The following is a 25,124-nucleotide window of genomic DNA, read 5'->3' on the forward strand; positions in this document are numbered from 1 at the left end:
TTGAAGAAGGAATTGATAAGTAAAAATGAACCAGAACTTGAAGGGTTGGAAAATTTTTGGCCTATCTGTATTACCAAAAAAAAAAAAAAAAAATTAGAAAGCGTGTTCTGAAGTGAGCACCAAGAGTATGACTGGACTACCACTAAATAGTTTATGGGGTTGTATGACCAAAAATACTGTCAGTTTCAATGAAAGGGGTCAGAGACAAGATGAATGAACTAAGGCTGTTAGATTTCTTAGATTTGACAGGTGTTTAAGAAGAGGGAAAAATGACCCCAAAAGTGATTCAGAGATTGTCAGGGATATTTTTCCTTGGTTTCAACAAACTAGAAGCTGCTACAGAGCCTTGGGAATGGGACCCCCCCACCTAGAGCTGTTTGGGTAATTATTGCAACCCTGGAGGCCTGGAGGGCAGAGTGTGAAACCAAAGAGGATTCTTTCCCAGCCTTAAGATCTAATGGAATTTGCCTTGCTATTGGGACTTTTTTGGAGCCTGCCCCCCCTTCCTTCCTTTCTATTTCTCCCTTCTGGAATAAGAATGTCCATCCTGGGGCTGTCCCACCATTTTGTTTTAGAAGCACATAAATTGCCTGATTTCACAGGTTCGCAGCTGGAGAGAGATTTTGCTTCAGGATAGAGTGTACCTCAAGTATCACCTATATCTGATTTAGATGGTAGTTAGGTAAACTTTGGACTATAGATTTTAGAGTTGATGCTGGAATTTGTTAAGACTGTTGGGATAGAATGAATGTATTGTGCATGTAGGAAGAACATGAATTTGGGAGACTGGGGTGGAATGTTATGGAATAAATGTATATGCCCCCTCAAGATTCATATGTTGAAGCCCTAACCCCTCAATGTGAAGGTATTTGGAGATGGAGGTCTCTGGGAGGTAATTAGGTCATCAGGGTAGTCCTATTCTAATGGGATTTGTGCCCTTATAAGAAGAAAAACTAGAGAGCTTTATCTCTCTCTTTCTCCACCATGAGAGAGCACAAAGGGAGAAGGAGAAGCAGGCCCCCCGCTGAGCAGAGAGCCTGACTCTGCGACTCCCAGTCCCATGCCCATCCTAGAACCCCAGGATCATGTACCCAGTGGAAGGCAGACATTCAACCGACTGAGCCACGCAGGCACCCCGAGAATTTAGATTTTGTAATTATTGTCTCACTGTGCTATTTTTGAAATCAGAAATTCCATACCTGTCTATATTACATCTTTACATTTAAAATGATGCCCCAAGTACTTGAAATTTTTTTTAAATCTCAGTTAATTTATAATTTGGTTACCTTGACTCTGTGCATTACCCATTTCTAAATGAAAAAGCATAATGTTTTTTTACTAAATTCTAGTTGGATTTAATATACAGTTTTAATGTTTATAGTTTGATCATTACAAAGACAGTTCACTTTTTTTTTTTCAACTAAAAGGAAAAGACAAAAGCAGGCCAAAATCTATTTTTATAGAAAAAGATTGACATATTTGTGCATAACAGTTACCTCCCACTTAACTTAGAAATTTAAACAAAATAAGAATCAAGATGATCTTTATATAGTAGGTATGATTCTGTAGATAAATAATGTATGAAATGTGTGCACTGTTGAAGTTTGGACAGTTGTCAGATAAATCAAATTGTGTCTTAATTTTATTTCAGAGAATGTAAAAGTCGAAGAGACCAGCGTCACAGTATAATAATATTTTCTCTTTCCCTGTTGTTTATTCTACTCAGTATACTTGTGTATTAATAATTTTAAGTGACTTTTTCTGTGCATTTTTATTAAAGACACGTGTTAAATCTTTAGTGCTTTTTAGTTCTTAGATCTCAGGAATTGTTTCAATGAATGATGCATATTTATATCATCTTAGTTACTATAAATACTTTTTTTCTGGGCATGTGGATCTTAGTGAGTATACAGAATTGGAAATGTTTTTATAACTGTTAGATATTCAAAAATATCTCTTGAAAGCTGAGATATTTTACCATAGAAAATTCCTGTTACATTATCAGAAATAGAATTTAAACATATTTTCCATATAAAAAGACTTAACCACAATAATCATATTATTTGAAAGACTTAACCACAATAATCATTATTTGAGTCTAAGTCATACAGGAAAGTGATCACAGTGTTTGGTTGCTTAAGTTATGTATGTTTATTTTTGTGTATGATATTCTTCTATATAGACAGATTTTCTGTGTCATTGCTTAAGAACAAGAAGATTTGAGGAGGTTAAATCGAATTTGGGTAAAATATTTCTTGAGTATACATTATTTTACATAAATTATACTGTTGTTGAATATGTTAGAAATGTTGTCGTTAACAAGAAAAATAACTACAGATCTGCATGTTTTCCTTGACCTTCCTGCAGTTTATTATGTGTGGTTTGATTTTCCTTTTTTTTTGTTACTTGAGTATTTTCTTCCCAGAATGAAAATGAAATGTATTTTAAAACTATACTACAAAAAAGATTGTCCTCTAATTTAGCATCACATTGTTAACCTTGTATTCATTAATTCTCTGCTTATAAAATTTGAAGGACATACATTCTGAGACAGTGTGCATTAACCAACATAGTCCTGATATCTGTGTAATCGAACACATTGTGTCCTTATTATAATCCATATTTGCTATACATTTGCTTCTGGGCTGTTAACATACACTTAAGTGGGTAATTATTACAGAAGGTGCCTTCTCCTTGACTTTGATTCTTAGCAGCTTAGGTATTCAAGTACAATTATGCTATAAGTTTTGAGATTTAGTTTTCTCTTTTGCAAGTTATTTTTGGAACCTGTATTCTGACATTATTGGTTTCCAGGCAAAGTGTTTGGTCAACTTTATTCTAAAGAATTAGTAAGATATTCATAGTGTTTATTCTCTTATGTTCTACATTTTTGTTAAATTATTTAAAACCATATAATACTATATTTAACTGGTAAGTGCTGTACCAAGAACCGATTTCTCCACCTTATAGAAGCCATCTCTAATTTATGAGATTTTATTTTACAAGTTTGTATTCTCAATTCCATACCACTATTTATATAAAATAAAAACAGTATTATAAATGCCAGTTACGGGGCACCTGGGTGGCTCAGTAGGTTAAATATCTGACTTCAGCTCAAGTCATGATCTCAGGGTCCTGGGATCAAGCCCCGTTTCAGGCTCTCTGCTCAGCTAAGAGCCTGCTTCTTCTCCCTCTGTTGCCACTCTGTGTACTTGTGTGCTCTCACAGTCTCTCTCTCTCTCTCTCTCTCTCTCTCTCTGTCAAATAAGATGTTTTAAAATTTTTTTAATTAAAAAAAAATGCTAGTTAAGTTCCAAGGCTTTAACCCATAGAGGCACATTCATAACGTAATATTCTCGACTCCTGATACTAATTCTACTGACTTCAAATTCTGGGTCTGGGGGTTAAGACAGTATGGAAGGAAGCAAGAAAAGCTCTCTTTGTTGGCAACTAATGGTAAGAACATCAGTAAGGCTTTGGCTTTCCCAGAGTTACAATTTTAAATTAGAAATTTTTAAACTCAAGAATCATTGGTAGAGTTTCAGCCAATGTAGTTTAGACAATTAAGAGTGAAATATTTCTGCTCTGGGCTCAGTTCAGCTTTACAAATCCCTAAATTCAATTATATTCTAAGTAAATTGCTTTTATTGACTTCTTCCTTCTTTCTACATTTGAATCCACAAATTGCTTTTAAATATTTATTTATTCATGAGAGATACACAGAGAGAGAGAGAGAGAGAAGAGAGAGGCAGAGACACAGGCAGAGAGAGAAGCAGGCTCCACACAGGGAGCCCGATGTGGGACTTGATCCCCGGACTCCAGGATCACTCCCTGAGCTGAAGGTAGGTGCTTAACCACTGAGCCACCCAGGCATCCCTGAATCCACATATTTTCTAAGTGCTAATCTACACAATTGAGTAAGGATAGTCACTGATAAAGGGGAAGGACAATGGTCACAATTTATTAATGTCGATCTTTTGCAGTTTGGGACTAGGATCTTTTTGTAAGTGTTCCTTTGTTTTGGGGAGTGGGTTACATGCATTGTTTTTCCTGGAAATATCCTCTTCTGTATATCATTTGGTATGATTTAAATGTATCCTTTTTCTTATAGGTTTATGGTAAATGTACCAGCTCTAGAACAAATGAATCAGATTTTACACATCTTATTTATATTTTTACCCTTTCTGTGGGCACTTGGGACTCTGCCCCCACCTGATGCACTTTTCTTATGGGCAATGGAGCAGGTTTTAGAGTTCGGCCTTGGAGGCTCATCTATGTCAACTCACTTATGGTAATCATCTTAAATATTAAAGTTGTATGTAACTTATTCTTAAAGTATAACTTTTAAATTTTTAAAGCAAGTCTTTCTTTTTTTCTACAGGTTATTAATAATGTTCACCATTTCTGCTGGAACAGCTGTAACATCATATTTCATTCCCAGTACTGTTGGTGTGGTTCTTTTCATGACTGGACTGGGATTCTTACTAAGTCTTAACCTAAGTGACATGAGTCTTGTCTTCAAACACAGTGTCACCAGAGTTGGAACCAAATCTAAAGCTTCACCCAGTGGTTCAGAAAAACAGTTTACTTGGAAAGAATGCCTTTTCTACATCATCATATTAGTCTTGGCTCTCACAGAAACTAGTTTGCTGCATCACTTTGCTTGTTTCCCACAGATTTCCAATAACAGTCCTCAGGCTATTGTTGGCTATATTTTGATGATATTGCTTATAATACTATGGATACTTAGAGAAATTCAAAGTGTTTATATCTTTGGAATTGTCCGAAACCCTTTGTATCCAAAGGATGTGCAAACTGTGACTTTATTCTTAGAGAAGCAAACAAGACTCGTGAAGATTGGTGTTGTCAGACGGATTTTGCTAAATCTAGGTAGGAAGATAAAATCTATATGGAATTCCCATATTTTTGCAATATACAGCATGTAGGTGTTTATTCTTTCATGTTTGTTTCTTAATTTTTTTTCAGTTAATTGCTTAAATGTGCTCATAAAAATCATATTAGCCAAAATAAAATATGGTAGAAGCAGTTATTTTGCTTTAAATTTGTTTCTCTCTCTCTCTCTCTCTCTCTCTCTTTTTTTTTTTTTTTTTTTTTGGTCCTAGTGTCACCCTTTGCTATGATAGCATTTCTTTCACTGGACAGTTCCTTACAGGGGCTCCACTCTGTGTCTGTCTCCATTGGATTCACAAGAGCCTTTAGAAAGGTAATCCAGATAAGCACCCAACAGTATTTTTGTACTGCTAAATATAATTGCAATGTTGTTTATTCTACCAATTTACTTAAATCATTAAACTCTACCTAATAAAGTGGATACTCTGGTACTACAGGTATGGCAGAGTACAGAAAATGCTTTATTGGAGACAGTCATTGTGTCAGTAGTACACTTGCTGATCTCCAGTACGGATGTGTGGTGGAACAGAAGCCTGGATACAGGAATCAGACTCTTACTGGTAAGCATATGTTTTAATAGCTCTATTTATTTTTTTTTTATTTATCTATTCATGAAAGACAGAGAGAGCGAGGCAGAGACACAGGCAGAAGGAGAAGCAGGCTCCATGAAGGAAGCCCGATGTGGGACTCAATCCCGGGACTCCAGGATCATGCCCTGGGCTGAAGGCAGACGCTCAACCGCTGAGCCACCCAGGCATCCTGTGTTTTAATAGCTTTATTGAGATGTATTTCACATACCGTAAATCACCCACTTACTCTGTTAGTTCAGTAGTAGAATCCTACAACCATCACCACAGTCTTAATTTTAGACCATTTTCTACATCCCAAAAAGAAATCTCACACATATTAACGTCATTTCCTATTTCCACTCTCCATCTCACACGTCCCCCCATTCCAGCCCCAGCAACCATTATTGTACTTTCTGTTTCTCCGGTTGTGTTATTTATCAGATGATTGATTTTTAGGTTGATTTCACTTTTTGTCTATAATGAGTAGTGCTGCTATGAACATTTGTGTACATGTTTTTGAACATAGGGTTTTTTTTGGACACATGTTTTCATTCCTTTTAACTATATATGTACCTAGGACTGGGATTTCACTTCCACTTCGTGGCTTGCTCTTTTATTGTTGAATTTAACAGTTCTTTATATATTCTGGATACAAGTTCCTTGACATATATATGATGAGCAAAAATTTTCCCCCATTGTTTAGGCTGTCTTTCTCCTTCTTGATAATATGCTTTGAAGCAAAGAATTTTTTGATCTTGCTGAAGTTCAGTTTATTTTGTTTTTCTTCCATCTCTTGTATTGTTGGGGTCATATCTAATAAACACTGCCTATTCCCAAATCATAAAGATTTACTGTGTTTTTTTCTAAGAGTTTTACAGTTTTAGGTCCTACATTTGAGTCTATGATTCACTTTGAGTTTATTTTTGTATATGATGTGAGGTGGGGTTCCAAATCCATTCTTTTATATATGGTATATACAGTTGTCCTGGCATCATTTATTGAAATGTCTTTTTTTGATAATCTGGTCAAAAATCAAATGAAACATGTAAGAGTTTATTTCTGGATTCTCAAATCTTTTCCATTTATCTGTGTGTCTATCCTTATGCTCGTACTATCCTATCTTTATTACTATACTTTGTAGTAGGTTTTGAAGTCAGGAAGTGTGAGTCTTCCAACTTTGTTCTTTTTTAAGATTGTTTTGACCCAGTGCCCTTGCATTACAATGTAAATATTTGTTTCAGCTTTTCAGTTTTTGCAAGAAGATATCTGAAACTTTGCTAGATTACCTCAAATGTGTAGATCAGTTGCCATCTTAAAAATGTTAATTCTTCCTACCCGTCAACATGACATGTCTTTATATTTAAGATCTTTATTTCAACAATGATTTATAGTTTTCAGTGTTACAAGTTTTACACTTCTATTAAATTTTTTCTAAGTATATTATTATTTTTGATGATATAAATGGAATTGTTTTCTTAATTCATTTTTTAGCTTGTTTATTGCTTGAGTTTAGAGTACAGTTGATTTTTTTTAATATTAATCTTGTGTCCTAAAACCTAACTTCTATTAGTTCTAGCAGATTTTTAGATTTTTTTTTAAAGATTTTATTTATTTATTCACAAGAGACAGAGAGAGGCAGAGACACAGGCAGAGGGAGAAGCAGGCTCCATGCAGGAAGCCTGGTGTGGGACTCCATCCCAGATCCCCAGGATCACGCCCTGAGCTGAAGGTGGTGGTAAACCGCTGAGCCACCCAGGCTGCCCAGATTTTTAGTAGATTTTTAACGACAATTTGTGTGTAAGATCACATCATCTGCAAATTAGATATAATAGAGATATTTTTACTTCTCCCTTTTCCATCTAAATGTCTTACCTACTTGTCCTTGCCACAACCTCCAGTATAATATTGAGTAGAAAAGTAGACATCAAAAAAAAAAAAAAAAAGAAAGAAAAGAAAAAAGTAGACATCTTATGAGGAAAGCATTCAGTCTTTCTCCATTAAGTTGATGTTAGTCTTTTACCATTAGAACAATATCAGCTATTGTAGATGTTCTTTTGCACGTTGAGGAAGTTCCCTTCTATCTGGTTGATCTTTTCATCATAAAGAGTGTTTAAAGTGATTTTGTCAGATGCGTTTTCTGTGTCATGTGGTTTTTGTCCTTTTTATCTGTTAACATGGTGTAATATGTTGATTTCTGGTTGTTAGACCAACATTGCCTTCTAAGAATAAATGCCATTTGGTCATGGTGTCTAATTCTGCTTATAGGTTGCAGGATTTGGTTGGCTAGTATTTTTGTGTGGTTGATATTTACATGTATCTGTGACTTTCTTTTCTTGTCGTATCTTTTTGGTTTCAATATCAAAATAGCACTAACTTCATAGAATGAGTTAGGAATTTCATACATTATTCTTAAATGTTTGATTATATTTGATAAGTATCTTTTTTTTTTAATTTTTTTTTAATTTTTATTTATTTATGATAGAGAGAGAATGAGAGAGAGAGAGAGAGAGAGAGGCAGAGACACAGACAGAGGGAGAAGCAGGCTCCATGCACCGGGAGCCTGATGTGGGATTCGATCCCGGGTCTCCAGGATCGCGCCCTGGGCCAAAGGCAGGCGCCAAACCGCTGCGCCACCCAGGGATCCCTATTTGATAAGTATCTTAAAATTTTTGTGGTATGTAGTATTTTATAATATGAAAGCCATCCGAGCCTCAGCTTTTCTCTGTGAGTAGCTTTTAAATTACATATTCAATTTCTTTACTTTTTACAGCTCTGTTCAGTTTTTCTATTTCTTCTTGAGTTGCTTTATGTTTTTCAAGGAACTTGCCAGTTTCATCTAAGTGATTAAATTTATCAGCATATAGTTCATAGTATTTTCTTATAATCCTAATTTTTTTTGTAAGATTGGTGGTTAAGTTACCTCTTTCATTCCTGATTTTAATAATTTGAGTCTTCTCTGTTCTGTTCTTGGTCAGTGTAGCTAAAAGTTTGCCCATTTTATTGATCTCAAAAAACTAGCTTTTGATTTCATTGATTTTCTCTATTGTTTTTATATGCTCTATTTTATTAATTTCTGCCCTAATCTTTATTATTTCCTTTCTTCTGCTTACTTGAGGTTCAGTTTGTGTTTTGTTTTCTAGTTTCTCTAGTTTCCTAAGGTGGAAGATTAGGTTATTGATTTAAGATCTTCTAAAGTAGTCATTTAAAGTTAGCTATAAATTGCCCTCTGAGCATGTTTTAGCTGAAACACAAGTTTTGGTATGTTGTATTTTTGTTTCATTCATCTCAAAATGTTTTCTCATTTTTTTTGTGTGATGTCTTCTTTGATGTCTTCTTTGGTTATTTAGCAATGTGTCTTTTAAATTTTTTTTGGTAAGTTTTTTTTTTTTTGTAAGATTTTATTTTTAAGAACTCTCTACACTCAGTGTGGTCAAACTTACAACCCCAAGATCAAGGCTTGCATGGTCTACCAGTTGAGCCAGCCAGGCACCCCAGCAATGTGTCTTTTAATTTCAAGATGTCTTTCTATTTTTTTTTTATTCCTATTGCTGATTTAATTCTGTTTTGATTAAAGAACATACTTTGCGGGCAGCCCCAGTGCCCCAGCGGTTTAGTGCCGCCTTTGGCCCGGGGTGTGATCCTAGAGACCTGGGATCAAGTCACACGTCGGGTTCCCTACTTGGAGCCTGCTTCTCCCTCTGCCTGTGTCTCTGCCTCTCTCTCTCTCTCTCTCTCTCTCTCTCATGAATAAATAAACAAAATCTTTAAAAAAAAAAAAACATACTTTGCATGATTTGTATGAACATAACTTAGTATAACTGCAATCTATTAAGTTTGTCTTTGGCATGGCTTCTGTTTCTTAATTTATAAAATACTCTAAAATAAGGATGAATTAAGGATAGTTACTTAGCTATTTACCACTTCTGGTTCTTGTGACCTAACAAGCATAAAATAGAAAAGTTAGTCAACCTTAAGACATAGCTAGCACTCTGTTGGTTCTCTTTAGTATTACTTTTTTTCTAAGAGAGCCCAAACTTTTAAAAATGTAGACATTTATTATTTGTAAGGTTGGAAAAAATTATAACAAAGAATCTCATATAAGGATATAAGGACTATTTCCTCAAAAATGTTACAGCCATAATAAAATTCTACAGTTTTCCTTATATGATCTTGAAAATTCATGAAGTCTTTGAAAATAAAAAAAAAATCATTTTTACATTTCTACAGGTTGGTATCATGCGTGATCGTCTGATTCAGTTCATCTCTAAACTACAGTTCGCTGTGACTGTACTTTTGGCATCGTGGACTGAGAAAAAACGTCGAAAGTCAACCACCTCTTTATGTATACTCAACATTGTCTTCTTTCCATTCGTGTTGGTCTTCATAGTTTTTTCTACACTACTCTCCTCTCCCTTACTCCCCCTCTTCACCCTTCCTTTGTTCTTGGTGGGCTTTCCCCGACCTATTCAGATTTGGCCAGGAGCGGTGGGCACCACAGCCTGCGTGTGTGCAGATACAGTATACTACTACCAGATGGTCCCAAGTTTGACCACTGCATTACAGTCTGCAATGGCAGCTGGAAGTTTAGGTAAGTACATGGGTTGTGCTTTAAAAATCCTCACTAATGTAAAGTACAAAAACATGAACATAGAGAAAAGTCTTTTATCCAACCATTATGTAGATTTTAATATTTTTGATATATGGCAGAAGGACTAAATATGAAATAGAAGTATATCTCTTCTTATTTTGAGGTAAATAATAAAAAAATAAAAATAGTAAGAAAAAATTTCATTAAGGTATTTTGACATTTTTTAAAAACATTTCCTTGAATAAAATCAGGTTCTAATCCCACCACTATACCATGAAAACACCTATCTCCCAAAATTTCCATGAATTTATAGTGTGTTCACAGCAAGTAGATGCAATGGCTTAGATCCATAAATAGGAAAAATTAGCTTTAATATCAGATTGAAGGGCTTATGAGAGTTTGTTCATATCTTATTAGTTATTGTATAGCAATGTAAGCAGTCTGACAAGGTTACAGGGCAAGATAACAAAAGCTGTGGTCAATGATCGGTAGTCCCCAAAAATGAAGTACTATGCAAGTATCCATAAGGAAAAATATTTTTGATGAGGATGAACTAATTTTATGAATTAATGCTTTCATTGTATGCCAACTACAAATTCAACTATATTGAACTTCTGAGGTTAGTTTCAGGTTAGGCACAAGCTGATGACAGTAGTGTGTTGTCTCCTACCATATGCCTTAGCTCTTGAAACTTGTTTTAGAAATCTCCAGTGACATCTTGGCAAACCTATTCCAGGCAGAATAGCAATTTCAAATTGGAATTTTAATGAAATGCTTACTTGGATTGAACTTTTCTAATTATCTATTATCTAAAATATGCTAGGTAATCTAGGAAAAACTTTGTAGTATAAATTTTTTAATGAATAATATTTCTTTCTCAAAGAAAATACCCTTTTAATCTTTTCATCCACTTCTAATTAATGTTTATTATCTAATACTATGCCACTTTTAAAAATACCTGTGAGATTTGACTTACATCTGAAGTAATAAATAGGTAGAAATTAATACTTTATAATCAAATCAGTTATACTCAGCAAAGAAGTGTGTCATAAAGTTTCCCTGGGGACAAAAAAAAAAACAATGAGATAGCATTTCACATATATCTGCCTGGCAGAAATATAAAAGTTTAAAATTACCAAATACTGGCTAGGGTATGTGGAATGGGAACTTTCATACCCTCCCGGAAGGAAATATAAATTCATAGAACCACCTTGAAGAGTAAATAGTCTGTAGTAAAGGTGTACATATCCCATAACCTAGGGATTTAGCTTTAGGTTCCATAATTCTAATTAGATTCTAATTCTGGAGGAACTTCTACACATGTGGTTTGGGGGTCCCCAAGCCCATATCTAGGTTTGGTGATTCACGAGAGGACTGGCAGAGCTCAATATATCTTTGGACTCACGGCTAAGATTTATTATAACAAAAAGATGTGGAATAAAATCAATGAACAGAAAAGTTAGGTAGAGTGAAACATGGTGCAAGCTTCCAGATGTCCTCTCCCAATAGAATGCCACAGAACGTGCTTAATTCCCCACCCATATGTTGTCACAACTTGTATATATGGTGACTACTAGGAAAGCTTATTTGAGACCCTCTACCTAGCATGTACCAAAATTCCAGACTCCCAGAGGGAAAGCAGGTGTCCAGTATAAACTGTATTGTTTGTACAGGGGGATCCTTGGATGGCTCAGTGATTTGGTGCCTGCTGTCAGCCCAGGGTGTGGTCCTGGAGTCCCAGGATCAAGTCCTACATCAGGCTCCTTGCATGGAGCCTGCTTCTCTCTCTGCTTAGGTCTGTGCCTCTCTCTGTGTCTCTCATAAATAAATAAATAAAATCTTAAAAAAATAATAAACTATTGGTTGTACAACCTGTTTAGGCACGGTGAGACTTTTATCAGGGTCACCACCATCAACCAGCTTTGCAAGTAGGACTTTTAAAGGGTAGCCATCAGTTCTGCTATTTTAACTCTTTACTGTACAGCACATTTGTATAAGCAGACTTACACAAAGCTAATCCCTGAAGTATTATTTATGATAGAGAAAAACTGGAAATACAGGAAATATATTGAATGTGCTTTTAACAATGAAATGAATATTCAAATTAAGCTATAGTCATACAGTGAATTCTCAACTATAGGTGCAATGAATAATGAGCTATTTGCAGTCAACAATGGGCAAATCTCAGACACTTAATGTTGAGAGAAAACTAATTTTTTAAAGTTTTTGTACAGTGTGGTAGTTAGCATTTAATGTAAATTTTAACACCACAAAACATTTTTATATGCCTCTATAAAAGTGTCCAAAATGCTTTAAGTAAATAATTAATGTGAAATTGAGTTTTATACATTTTTTACATTTAATACTTTTATACTTTTAGTATTTTTCCTACTGTATTTAGGATTTTATATAGCAGATTCTACTTGTTTCTCTAGAAAATATATCCTTGAATTTTTATGTATTATCACCTATAGATTTTCTCTTCTGTTCCTGTTCCAGTTCCAGTAAAGAGCTTTAATTTAGCCCCCTGATATGCAATGAATAATTGTTTCTATTCTTGACATAAAGAGAGAATAAAAGGAGCTATGAATCATTCCAAATGTGCTATCAATTTTGAAGATTCACATGGCAAAATAAAACAAGCTTGAATATTACTTACCTTTTTTCTCTAATTTGTTTTAGGTCTCCTCTTACCTGGGTCTCATTACTTGGGCCGTTTTCAGGATCGTTTAATATGGATAATGATTCTAGAATGTGGTTATACGTACTGCTGTATTAACATTAAGGTCATTGTACATTTGAAACCTCTTTCTAGTATTTTTATAGCACGTGTGTAAAATTTTTTTACCTGTTATAGACATATCATACACTTAATATTTCAATTTAAGAGTATCAATTTAAAAAAAAAAGGAGTATCAATTTATCAACCTGTGAAAACACCTAGGGATTTTTTAAAGTGTATTTCAATATGCACATGTTGATAGGTAGGCTACTGTTGATTGCATAATAGAGCATAGTAACAAAATACACCTGCCCTCTTTTTGTCCAGTCCTGTTCTTTTTATCCTTATCTAGATGAGCATCTCAAAAGTGTGACTCAGTAATATTTTTTCACTCCTACATCACGTAAGCATTCTCAACGTAATTAAAAAGCTTATTCTGGATCCTTACTCCCCTAACTGCTTCACCCTGTTTTTCTCCTCTTTTTAAAGCAAAATGCCTTAATAGAATTACTTATAATCAAACATCAAATTTCATTTCTCCCATTTTCTCTTCAACTTACCCTAGGTTTTTGACCCTGTTGCCTGTTACTGTACCAAAACTGTCCCAAGTTTCCAGTGGCTATCACATTACTAAATCCAATGACTGGTTCTCAGACCTGGTCTTATTTGACCTGTCTGTAGCATTTGACACAGTCAGTGTCTTTTTTTAGCTTATTTCATGGGTCAGTCCTTGTCAGTCTCCTTTAATGGTTCCTTCTCTTTCCCTTGACCTCTTTTTTTTTTTTTTTTAATTTTTTTATTTATTTATGATAGTCACAGAGAGATAGAGAGAGGCAGAGACACAGGCAGAGGGAGAAGCAGGCTCCATGCACCGGGAGCCCGATGTGGGATTCGATCCCGGGTCTCCAGGATCGCGCCCTGGGCCAAAGGCAGGCGCCAAACCGCTGCGCCACCCAGGGATCCCTCTTTTTTTTTTTTTTTAAGATTTTATTTATATATTTGAGAGACAGTATGAGTGGGGGAGGGGCTGAGGAAGAGAGAGAAGCAGACTCCCTGCTGAGCAGGGAGCTGGATGCCAGGCTCCATACCAGAACCCTGGGATCATGACTTGAGCCCAAAGCAGACACTTAACCAGCTGAGCCACCCAGGTACCTTTCTTGACCTCTTAATATCAGACTGCCCCAGAGCCTGGCAGTCTTTGGTGACAACCCCATACTTCTGGTTGCTCAGCCCCAAAGCATCTGATCTTTAGTCCAGTGATATTTCACTCCTGTTTACTTCATACCCCACATGCACTCCAACAAGAATCCTGTTGGCTCTGTGTTTAAGCCATGTCCTATATCCCACCATTTCTCACCACCCTACTATTAGCTCTCTTTATCTCTTTTCAGGTAATTGCAATAGTCTCCTAAATGGTCTCCCTGCTTCTTTCTACCTGTGCCTCCCTATGTCTTTTCTCAACTAGAGTTATCTTTAAAATCTAACTCATATCATGTCAATTCTCTACTCAAAACCATACAGTGTATCTCTTTTTTTTTTTAATTCAGAGTAAAAGCCAAGGGCCCTGGATGGTCAGGCTCTCTATTTCCTCTTGGCCTCATCTTACTACTTGAATCTTCTCTACTCCAGCCTACTGGCTCTTCTCTCTACCTGGAACACCCCTCCTTCACATAAGCACACAGCTAACTCCCTTACCACCTTCCAGTCTTTCTCAAATGTCACCTTCTCAGTGAGATCTACTATGGCTATCCTATTTAAAATTGTATTCCCACACCCATCCTGGCAGTCCCAGTCATCTTTGGCTTGCTTTACTTTTTCTTTATTTTTATAGCACTTATACCTTCTAACAAACTATATAATTTACTTATTATTTTCATTGTTGATTGTCTGTGTCCCCTTTACTCTCTAATGTAAATGTCACAAGGGCAGGGCTCTCTGAAGAGACATATCCTAAGCCCCTGGAACAGTGTCTGGCACATAATAGGCCCTTGATAAATATTTGTTGAATGAGTAGTGGTGAATGAATGAATGTTTTGTCTTAGCACCAACAGGATAAAATTGCTGGTGACTAAAAAGCTTTTTCTTTTACCCAGTGGTTCTCCAAATTAAGCTCCCTAGATTAGTAATACTAACATCTCCTGGAACTTATTAGAAATGGACATTCTTAGGCACCACTTCAGACCTACTGAATCAGAAACAAGAAGGGGGGTCCCGACAGTCTGTTTTAACTGCCCTCCAGTGGTTCTGACTTAGCTTACGTTTGAGAACCTAGTCTAACCTGTACAGGTAAGAGAAGGTAAAAACTCATGCAAAATATTGAGGACATACTGCATTTAGGCTGTATTTTTAAAATGGTATGTTTTATAATACCTAATAATATGGATCCTTTATTGATCTTTTGTGCTCTGTCATATATGTAAAGATTACTTTTTTGATGACAGACTTTTTTCTTTTTCATTTATTTGGACACAAGGTAGCTTAGCAATATCATCTTACCGATATTTATTTATTGTATGCTTTAAAGTTTACAAAGCACTTTTTAAGAAATTATTTTTTAGAAAGAGATTGTTAGAGGGGAGGGGCAGAGGGAGAAGTAAAGAAAGAATCTTAAGCAGGCTCCACGCCCAGCACAGAGCCGTTTTGGGGCTAGATCTCAGGACCCTGAGGTCATGACCTGAGCCGAAATCTAGAGTCCAAGGCTTAACTGATGAAGCCACCCAGGCACCCCAACAAAGCACTTTTATTACTTAAATCTTCATAACCCTATGTGCAAGGATTAGTTTTCTTTGAAAGAGAAAGAAAAGCCATGATTTAAAAATGGCTTCTGATGTCACATTCCAGACTCACTGCTTGGATCCTAATACAACCTGACAGCATTGTCTTCTATTAAAGGCACTGGTAATTTTGTAAATATGTGTAAATAAATGAACAATGGTAGCAATAATAACAGAAAACAGTGACCTGGTTCATCCTCTTCAAGTGGTTCCTTGTAGAGAAGTAACAAAAATGTGTTTAAAATTCACATAAAAACGCATTCAGGGGTCCTGGGTGACGCAGTTGGTTGGGCATCACAGTTGGTTTTGGCTCATGTCATGATCTTGGGATCATGCGATTGAGCCCCACATTGGGCTCCACACTGGGTGCAGAGTCTACTTGGTACTGTCTCCTCTCCCTTTACTCCTCCTTCCCTTCAAATGAATGGATACATCTTTAAAAAGGAAATAAATAAGGGGATCCCTGGGTGGCTCAGCGGTTTATTGCCTGCCTTCAGCCCAGGGCGTAATCCTGGAGTTCCAGGATCGGGTCCTGCGTCAGACTCCCTTTAACATTTCTTGGCAGGGGGATGCCTGGGTGGCTCAGCGGTTGAGCATCTGCCTTTACTCAGGGTGTGATCCTACTGTCCGGGGATCGGGTCCCACATTGGGCTCCCTGCATGGAGCCTGCTTCTCCCTCTGCCTGTGTCTCTGCCTCTCTCTCTGTCTCTCATGAATAAATAAATAAAGTCTTTTAAAAAAAAATAAAAAGGAATAGGTAAAAAGTAAATAAAAACACATCCATAATATTCATTCTGTCAGCATATATTTGCTGCATACCTGTTGTGTGCCAAGTACTGGTTTAGGCACTGTAGGTATAGTATCCAAAAGAGAGCTGCTTTATGGAGTTTACATTATAGTTAGATGAGACAGACAGTAACCAAATACATAAATCTATATGATGATGATGATGATGTTATAATTAAAAACTGGAACAGGAAAATGATTGAGTAAATCATTGTGGCGTATCCATACAGTAGAATAATGCTTTCATATAAAGTAGGATAAAAAACTACTGTATATGTTATATAATTCCAATTTTACCTCTTATCCTCCAGAATTTTATATTAAAAAGTTTTTTGTAAGTGTAATTTGACCTTGACTATATATATAGTCATTCAAAATTGCAGTCATAGTCAATTAAATTGTTTTGGTAATTTCTAGTGGCATTTCTATAATTTCTTTTAAAATAGCATTTTTCATCTGTATGCAGCATCAAGTGTGTTTAAGTGGCAATAAGTTTGAGTAAAGGTATAGTTCTTGAGTTAAATTTTTTTTGCATTTTCTATATTTTAATTATAATCCAATATGTGGGCACATACAAAAGTAGTTGCTTTTCTCTGTGTAATAAGTGATCATAAACTGAAGTACTTTTTATTTCCTGTTTAGGGGTTAGAATTGCAAGAGACGTCCTGTCATACTGCTGAAGCTCAAAGAGTTGATGAAGTTTTTCAAAGTGCCTTTGAACAAGAATCTTCAAGAATATGTTCTATTAATGAACACTTTGGAAATGTCTTGACACCTTGTACTGTTTTGCCAGTAAAACTCTATTCTGATGCCAGGAATGTTCTATCTGGCATAATCGATTCTCATGACAATTTAAAGGAATTTAATGGTGACCTTATTAAAGTACTTGTGTGGATACTTGTTCAGTACTGCTCCAGAAGACCCAACGTGCAGGAGGTTGTTCACGAAATGGAAAATAAAGGGAAAGCATCCCCAATAATCCTGCCTGCTTTGACTGCTTCACCACAAACCCAATCCCCAGAAGACACAGATAGTTTAAATTCAGAAATTTTGGATGACTGGTCTGATGATAATATTTTTGGCGATGAGCCAACTATCAAAAAAGGAAAAGAAAAAGATCAATTAAAGGTTGTACCAGGTATAAATTTGCCTATTCCAGGATCACTAGAAGCACAGGAGGTTGGCGATCATTTTTTAGGCACAGTTCCTGAAAGCAGTCTTTACAAGTCAGTTATATTGGGATACCCTGTGGTTGACAAAGGAAAACCAAAAGATATGGCATATATCCCTCTCCTGGAGTTCAGTTGTTCTCATTCTCACTTGTTAAGCTTACCTGAAGAGTGGACATCTAATTGTTTGCCTAATTCCAAAATGAGGGAGATGAGCTCATTATTTCCAGAAGAGTGGTATCAATTTGTTTTAAGGCAGTTGGAATGTTTTCATTCAGAAGAAAATGCCTCAAATGTACTGGAAGAAATTGCAAAGGACAAAGTTTTAAAAGACTTTTATGTTCATGCAGTAATGACTTGTTATTTTAGTTTATTTGGAGTAGATAATATGGTTCCCAGTCCTGGTCATTTATTGAGAGTTTACAGTGGTGTTTTGCCTTGGTCTCTTGCCTTGGATTGGCTCACAGAAAAGCCAGAACTGTTCCAACTAGCACTGAAAGCTTTCAGGTAATTCATTTTGATTATATATAAATTACTGGTAGAAAATACTGATTATTTTAAAATAACCTAGAAGAAGATACTTCATTTCTAACTTTCAAAAATAATCACTTTCCTAAAAATAGGGAAAAAGATGCTTAGCATATACAGTGATTATATCAGGAGTACATTTTAATTTCGACTTCTTTTTATTTTACTTACTTCTTCTTATATTTTTATTTTTTTATGTGGAGAACCTGTTTGTCGTATGACTTAATGGATTTCTTCACTTTCACTTCACTCCATCATTCTCCTTGATCTTTTTATCTAAAATATGTATGATTTCAGTGCAGTGTCTTAAAAATATTGATTGAACAAAATCTATTTCACCTATAAGGTTGATTTGATAAATTTTATTAAAAATTCTAAAATTCTTTGTTTCTCCATTTTTAAGGTATACTCTGAAATTAATGATTGATAAAGCAAGTTTAGGTTCAATAGAAGACTTTAAAGAGCTGACTAACTGCCTTGAAGAATATGAAACTGACTGGTACATTGGTTTGGTATCTGATGAAAAGTGGAAGGAAGCAGTTTTACAAGAAAAACCATACTTGTTTTCTCTGGGATATGACCCTAATATGGTAAGGTTAAAAATGTGTTTTTAAACCTTTTTGTATATTAACCTTAAAGAACAGAAATCAGTTATAAAGTATTTGAACTAGTTGATAGAGATACAACATTCTGGGTATGGATATATTAATTATCTTGTTAAGGCATTTGCAACCGTGACTTTATGGCCAATATAGTACAATCCTAGAATGACTATTTTCTTTTGGAAACATAATGTGAGCCAATTAAAAATGTGTAGCCATTGTGTAATAACTGACCTATAAGATAGCCAAGTAAACTTAATTTCTTAAATTGCTATAACATATTTGACTACATGGATTATATTCCTATGCCAAATTTGAGTCATGACTTATCATTTTGGACTTGACTCCTAAAAGAAAAATTAATTTATAAGTGGCAGAGTATTCCTTTTGCTGACTTCTATGTTTTATTTATTTTCTTTTTTTTTTCTATGTTTTATTTGAAGCAACTCTGACCTGTGAAAAATCAGAGACTCTGGGAGTTTTGTTTTGTTTTTTTTTTTTTTTTTTAGATTTTATTTATTTATTCATGAGACACACAGAGAGAGAGAGAGAGAGAGAGGCAGAGACACAGGCAGAGGGAGAAGCAGGCTTCGTTCAGGGAGCCTGATGTGGGACATGATCCCGGGAGTCCAGGATCACGCCCTGGGCCAAAGGCAGGCGCTAAACCACTGAGCCACCCAGGATCCCCAGGAGTTTCTTTTTTTTTAAAGAAATTAGTGGCTCTTCTCATTACATTTAAAATGTCATCAAGTGTGCACAATGTGATTCAATGTTATAAGCTCATTATAGGTTTCATATCTGGTATTGCAGCTTGAGGAGCTCCACAGATGTGCTCTCCATCAAAAATAATGAAAGTTATTTTTTTTAAGGTTTTATTTATTTCAGATAGCGAGAGAGAGAAAAAGAACAAGCAGTGGGGAGAGGGAGAAGTAGGCTCCCCACTGAGCAGGGAGCCTGACATGGAGCTTGATCTCAGGACCCTGAGATCACAACCTGAGCTGAAGGCAGACACTTAACGGACTGAGCCACCCAGGCACCCAAAAATTATTTTTAAAAAACAACCATTTAAAGACTTGGAATGGTCCTCAGGGCATATGCAAATGAAGAAACATTTATTCAAGAGTTTCAACTAAAACCCAGTAAGAGTGAGGGACTGCAGTATTTGAACCATTCCTTCCCAACTCAAGACAGAAATTCCACCCAGACTGATATGAACAGAAAGAGTTCCCTCTCACTTCAGCTCCTATCTAGTTGGAGGACTGTTTTCCTGGGAGAGTCAGGGCTTCGGCGTTTCTTATCTTAGCTGCCTGTTATGAGGTTAGATTCTGAGCATATATAGTTAAGAGGTGAGAATTCCTTTTTGGCCACCCCATCACTTTGGGTGGAGACTTTACCCTGTATTTGGTGCCACTGAGAATAATGGGGCCCTGGCCACCCTTACCTCCTTGGAAGGTAGAGGTTCCACACTGGGAGAGGCAAGCCAAGAAAGCCTGAGGTTACTGCTCCCCTTCTACCTCCTAAAGCAGAGGTGTCTGTCAGAGAGAAGCATGCCATTGTCTCATCCCCAGATACAGAGCTCTGGCTCAGAGATTTTGCCCAGTGGGAGAAACAGACCATTGAAAAAGAGAACTCTAAATTTCTCCCACAGGAAATTAGTTTATTTGCAGCAGTATGTATACATTGACACCTAAGATGCTCTCAAAAACAATGGAGCTTATGGTAAAAAGTAATTAAGGGGCTACGGGTAAATTTGTTAGATACATAAACTAAACTTTAGGCTGAATAGGTAAATAGATCCAGGGGAAGAATCCATAGAAGAGCCCTCCTGGGGTCAAAAGTGTCCCATGTTTAATTGGATCAGTCTATAAAACAATTTACTTCCCAGGTCATTGTTGAAAACAAAGCAACCACCTGGCAATCATTGGAGCTTAGCAGTTGAGTGTGAGCAATTATAGATGAAGAGAGCCCTGCTAAAACCACTGCCATCTCATCGTAATTGTGGACATTCACAAGGCTGCAGTCCCTGAGGAACTACATCAAAGGCTTCATACTTGTTGGGAAGGTTAGGGATTAATTTCACTAAAGTCATCCAGCCACTTACTAAACTAACAAGCAAATAAATAACAAGCCCCAGGGTAAGGGGCGGGGGGGGGAGGGCAAGGATCAATGCTCAGAATTGCAGTGGTGTTACATAAAATATCCAGTATTCAACACGAATTATAAGACATAAGAAGAAACAGGAAAGTCAGACCCATGCACCAGGGAGGGGATATTGCCTATGAGTGACTAAGATGTCAGATTTAACAAAGATTTCAAAGTAGCCATTATAAAAGTGTTCAAAGGGCTGAAAGAAATCATACTTAAAGAAGAAAATAAAGTAGGCAACAAAGTGGATATAGAAGGAAAGTACCTCAATAATAAGGCCATATATGACAGCCCACTGCCAGCTTCATAATCAGTGGTGAAAAGCTGAAAGCCTTTCCTCTAAGATTAGGAATAAGATAAGGATACCCACTCTTGCATAGTATCAGAATTCCTGCCCCGGCAATTAGGCAAGAAAAAGAAATAAAGTCATCCAGTTTGGAAAGGAAGAAGTAAAAGTGTCACTGTTTGCAGATGACATGATATTATGTATAGGAAGTCCTAAGTACTCTACTAAAAAACTTAGAAATAATAAGCAAATTTAGTAAGGATACAAAATCAATATACAAAAATTATTGTGTTTCTATACATTAATAGCAGGCTATCAGAAAGGGAAGCTAAAACAAGTTACAATTACATCAAAAAATAAAATGCCTTGGCATAAATTTAACCAAGGAAGTGAAAGATCTGTACATTGAAAACTATAATACATTGATTAAAGAAATTTAAGAAGACACAAATAAATGGAAAGATGGATTGGAAGAATTAGTACTATTAAAATGTGCATACTACCCAAAGCAGTCTACAGATTCATTGCAATACCTATCAAAATTCCAGTGGCACTTTCCACAAAAATAGAACAGACAATCCAAAATTTGTATGGAGACACAAAAGACCCCAAATACCCAAAGCAATCCTGAGAAAGACCAAAGCTGAAGGCGTCATTCTTCCTGATTTCAGTGCATTTTTGTGTCTATATCACATAGAAAGGTGTATTTGCCAATAATTGCAGAATGGAAGTCAGTGGAAACAAAGCTATACTAAGCAAAAGAAATGATTCCAGATGGTAACTTGAATCCATAGGAATAAAAGAACCAGAAATAGTAAATAAGTTAATGTAGCAAAAGCAATAAATATATACTTGTTTTCTTCTTCTCAGTTTCTTTAAAAGATATAAAAGTATGTAAAATAATTATAACAATATACTATTGGGTTTGTAACATTAAATATATAATATGTATAACAATACCACAAAAAGTGGCAAAAGGAGAATAGAACTATACAGGATTATTTTTTATATATCTCACCTAAATTAGTATAAACTAATGCTGATTCTAATAAATTATTCATGGCAAGCCCTAGAGCAACCACTGAGGAAAGTTTTAAGTGAAAAAATCGGGCAAAAAAGAAAAAAGAAAAAGAAAAAATCAGGGCAGCCGGGTGGCTCAGCGGTTTAGCGCCGCCTTCAGCCCAGGGCCTGATGCTGGAGTCCTGGGATCGAGTCCCAAGTCAGGCTCCCTGAATGGAGCCTGCTTCTCCCTCTGCCTGTGTCTCTGCCTCTCTCTCTGTCTCTCATAAATAAATAAATAAAATCTTAAAAAAAAATCATTAAATAAATTAAACTTCTGCATTAGAGGATATTCACTTAAGGCAAAAGAAAGCCGTAAAGGAGGAATAGAGGGATAAAGATGAGATTAGAAGACAAAAGGAAAATGACAGACTTAAATCCAGCTATATCAATAGTTACTAACATTAAAAGATTAAACAGTTGAAAGAGATTGTCAGACTGGATAAAAAAAACAAACCGAAAGTAAAAAGGTGAAAAAGATATATCAGGCAAGCAGCAACAAGAAAACTGAAGTATCTAGACTATTGTCAGAAGATAATAAACTTTAAGGGTACATGATGTAACGAGCTCTGGGTTTTACACGCAACTGATAAATTATTGAACACATCTGAAACTAAGGGTGTACTATATATTGGCTAATTGAATTTAAGTTAAATAAAGAATAAAATAATAGACTTTGAAACAAAAAAAAAGGTTACTAGAGAATAAGAGGGACATTTTATAGTGATAAAAGTGTCAGTCCAGTTCAGTGGAGCTAACAGTGAATCATCAAAATCTATGAGGCAAAATTGACAGAAATGAAGAGAGAAATAGAAAATTCAGCAATAATAATTTAAGATTTCAAAACCCTACTTTCAGTCATGGATAGAACAAGTAGGCAGATCAGCAGAAAAATATTTGAACAACGCTATAAACCTGTAACAGCAGACAAGCATCTATTTAATATTCCACCTAAAAACAGTAGAATATGCATTTTTCTGAAGTGTACATGGAACAATCTCCAGGATAAATCATATACTAAGACATAAAACAAAATACATTTCAAAGGATTGAAATTCTACAAAACTTATCCTCTGACCAAAAGAAAATGAAATGAAAAATCAGTAAGAGGAAGAAATTTAGGAAACTTACAAATATATGGAAATCATAACATGTGCCAAGTCACCAGTGGTCAAAGAAAAAATTAGAATATACCAAGAGATAAATGACAAGAAGACACAGTATACCAAAACCTGTAAGAGGCAATTAAAGCAGTCTTTAGAACAAAATTTGTAGCTTTAAAATGCCTATTTAAAAAGAAGAAAGATTTCAAATCAATAACTTAACTTTCCACCTTATAACACTTCTGGAAAAAGAGGAAACTAAAAGCATACAGAAGAAAAATTAATAAAGATAAGAAAGGTGATTATGAAATACAAAAAAAAAGAGAACATTACTTCTGACCTTATAAGAATAAAAATGATGATCAAGGAAAACTGTGAACACTTGTATGCCAGTGAATTATATAACTTAGATGAAATGTACATATTCCTACAAATACAAACTACTGAAACTGATTCAAGAAGAAGTAATCTGAACAGACCTATAACAAGTAATAATCAAAATACTAACCGTAAAGAAAATCTGAGAACTAGATGGCTTTGTTACATAGTTCTACCAAATATTTTAAAGAATACTACCAGTTCTTCAAAAACTCTTCCAAAAAAAATAGAAGAAAAAGGAGCATTTACCAACACATTCTATGAAGCCTGAATTACCCTGATACCAAAAGCATTAAAGACATTAAAATGTCTTTAATGTCACATAAAGACATTACAAGGAGAGAAAACTACAGACTAATATCTCTTATCAATATGGATGTAAAAATCTGTAACAAAATAATAGCAAACTGAGTCTACCAACATATAAACAGAATGAGACACCATGACAAAGTGGTATTTATCCCAGGAATGTGGGGTTTCTTTAACATCCAAAAATCAATTACTATAATACACCATATCAATTGAATAAAAAAAAAAAACTGTGTTGTCATATCAGTAGATACAGAAAAGGCATTTGACAAAATCCTTTTTCATACTAAAAACACTTAAATTAGGAATAGAACAAACAAAATCCTTTTTCATACTAAAAACACTTAAATTAGGAATAGAAAGGAGCTTCCTCAATTTGATAAAGATATCTATGAAAAACCCACAGTTAACATTCATACTTACTGATGAAAGGCTGAATGCTTTCCTTAAGATCAGTAATAAGACAAGGATTTTATTCATCATTTTTATTAAACATTATACTAGAGATTCTAGCCAAAGTAATAAAGCAGGGAAAAAAATACTCAGATTGGAAAGGAAGAAGTAAAGTTATCTCTATTCACAGATAACATGATCTTGCATATAGAAAATCTAAGGAATTCTCTAAAAAACTTAAAACTAATTAGTTCAGCATGGTTACAGGTTACAAGATAAACATACAAAAATCTGTTGTATTTGTATACACTAGGAATGAACAATCCAAAAATGAAGTTAAAACAATTCTACTTAATAGCGTCAAAAAGAATAAAATACTTAGGAAAAAATTTAACAAGAAAAGCACAAAACTTATTCTCTGAAAACTGTAAAACGTTGGAAGAAATAAAGATTTAATAAAATGGAAAAACAACCCACGTTCGTGGTTCAAAGTGATATGATGGCAATACTCCCCATTTGATTCACAGATTTGGTACGGTCCCTATCAGAATCTCAGCTGGCCTTTTTGTGAAATTGTCAAGCTGATTTTAAAATTCATAGGAATTTCAAACATGTTCAACAAGTGGTATTGAGACAGCCACATTCAAAGAATGCCATTGGACTCTAGTAGTTTCCAGAGCTGCTGCAACAAATTACTGCAAACTGAGTGGCTTGAAACAACAAAAATTTATTCTCTCACAATTCTGGACGTCAAAAACCTGAAATCAAGATGCCAACAGGGCCACACTCTGTCCAGAGATGT

General features: G+C 35.4%; 1 protein-coding gene across 4 annotated transcripts in view; it reads left to right on the plus strand.

Moving 5' to 3' along the window:
• Positions 1 to 25,124, plus strand: part of PCNX4 (pecanex 4) — a 46,298-nt gene that overhangs the window by 15,332 nt on the left and 5,842 nt on the right. For all 4 annotated transcript variants that reach the window (XM_026000579.2, XM_026000580.2, XM_072761681.1 and 1 more), the window contains exons 3-10: positions 4,112 to 4,291; positions 4,382 to 4,890; positions 5,124 to 5,224; positions 5,349 to 5,471; positions 9,708 to 10,068; positions 12,751 to 12,854; positions 16,993 to 18,026; positions 18,451 to 18,637. In XM_026000579.2, coding sequence (XP_025856364.1) covers positions 4,112 to 4,291; positions 4,382 to 4,890; positions 5,124 to 5,224; positions 5,349 to 5,471; positions 9,708 to 10,068; positions 12,751 to 12,854; positions 16,993 to 18,026; positions 18,451 to 18,637 — 2,599 coding nt within the window. The remainder of the gene's footprint in view (positions 1 to 4,111; positions 4,292 to 4,381; positions 4,891 to 5,123; positions 5,225 to 5,348; positions 5,472 to 9,707; positions 10,069 to 12,750; positions 12,855 to 16,992; positions 18,027 to 18,450; positions 18,638 to 25,124) is intronic.

This window comes from Vulpes vulpes, chromosome 6 (assembly GCF_048418805.1).
Source record: "Vulpes vulpes isolate BD-2025 chromosome 6, VulVul3, whole genome shotgun sequence".
Classification (NCBI taxonomy): Eukaryota; Metazoa; Chordata; class Mammalia; order Carnivora; family Canidae; genus Vulpes; species Vulpes vulpes.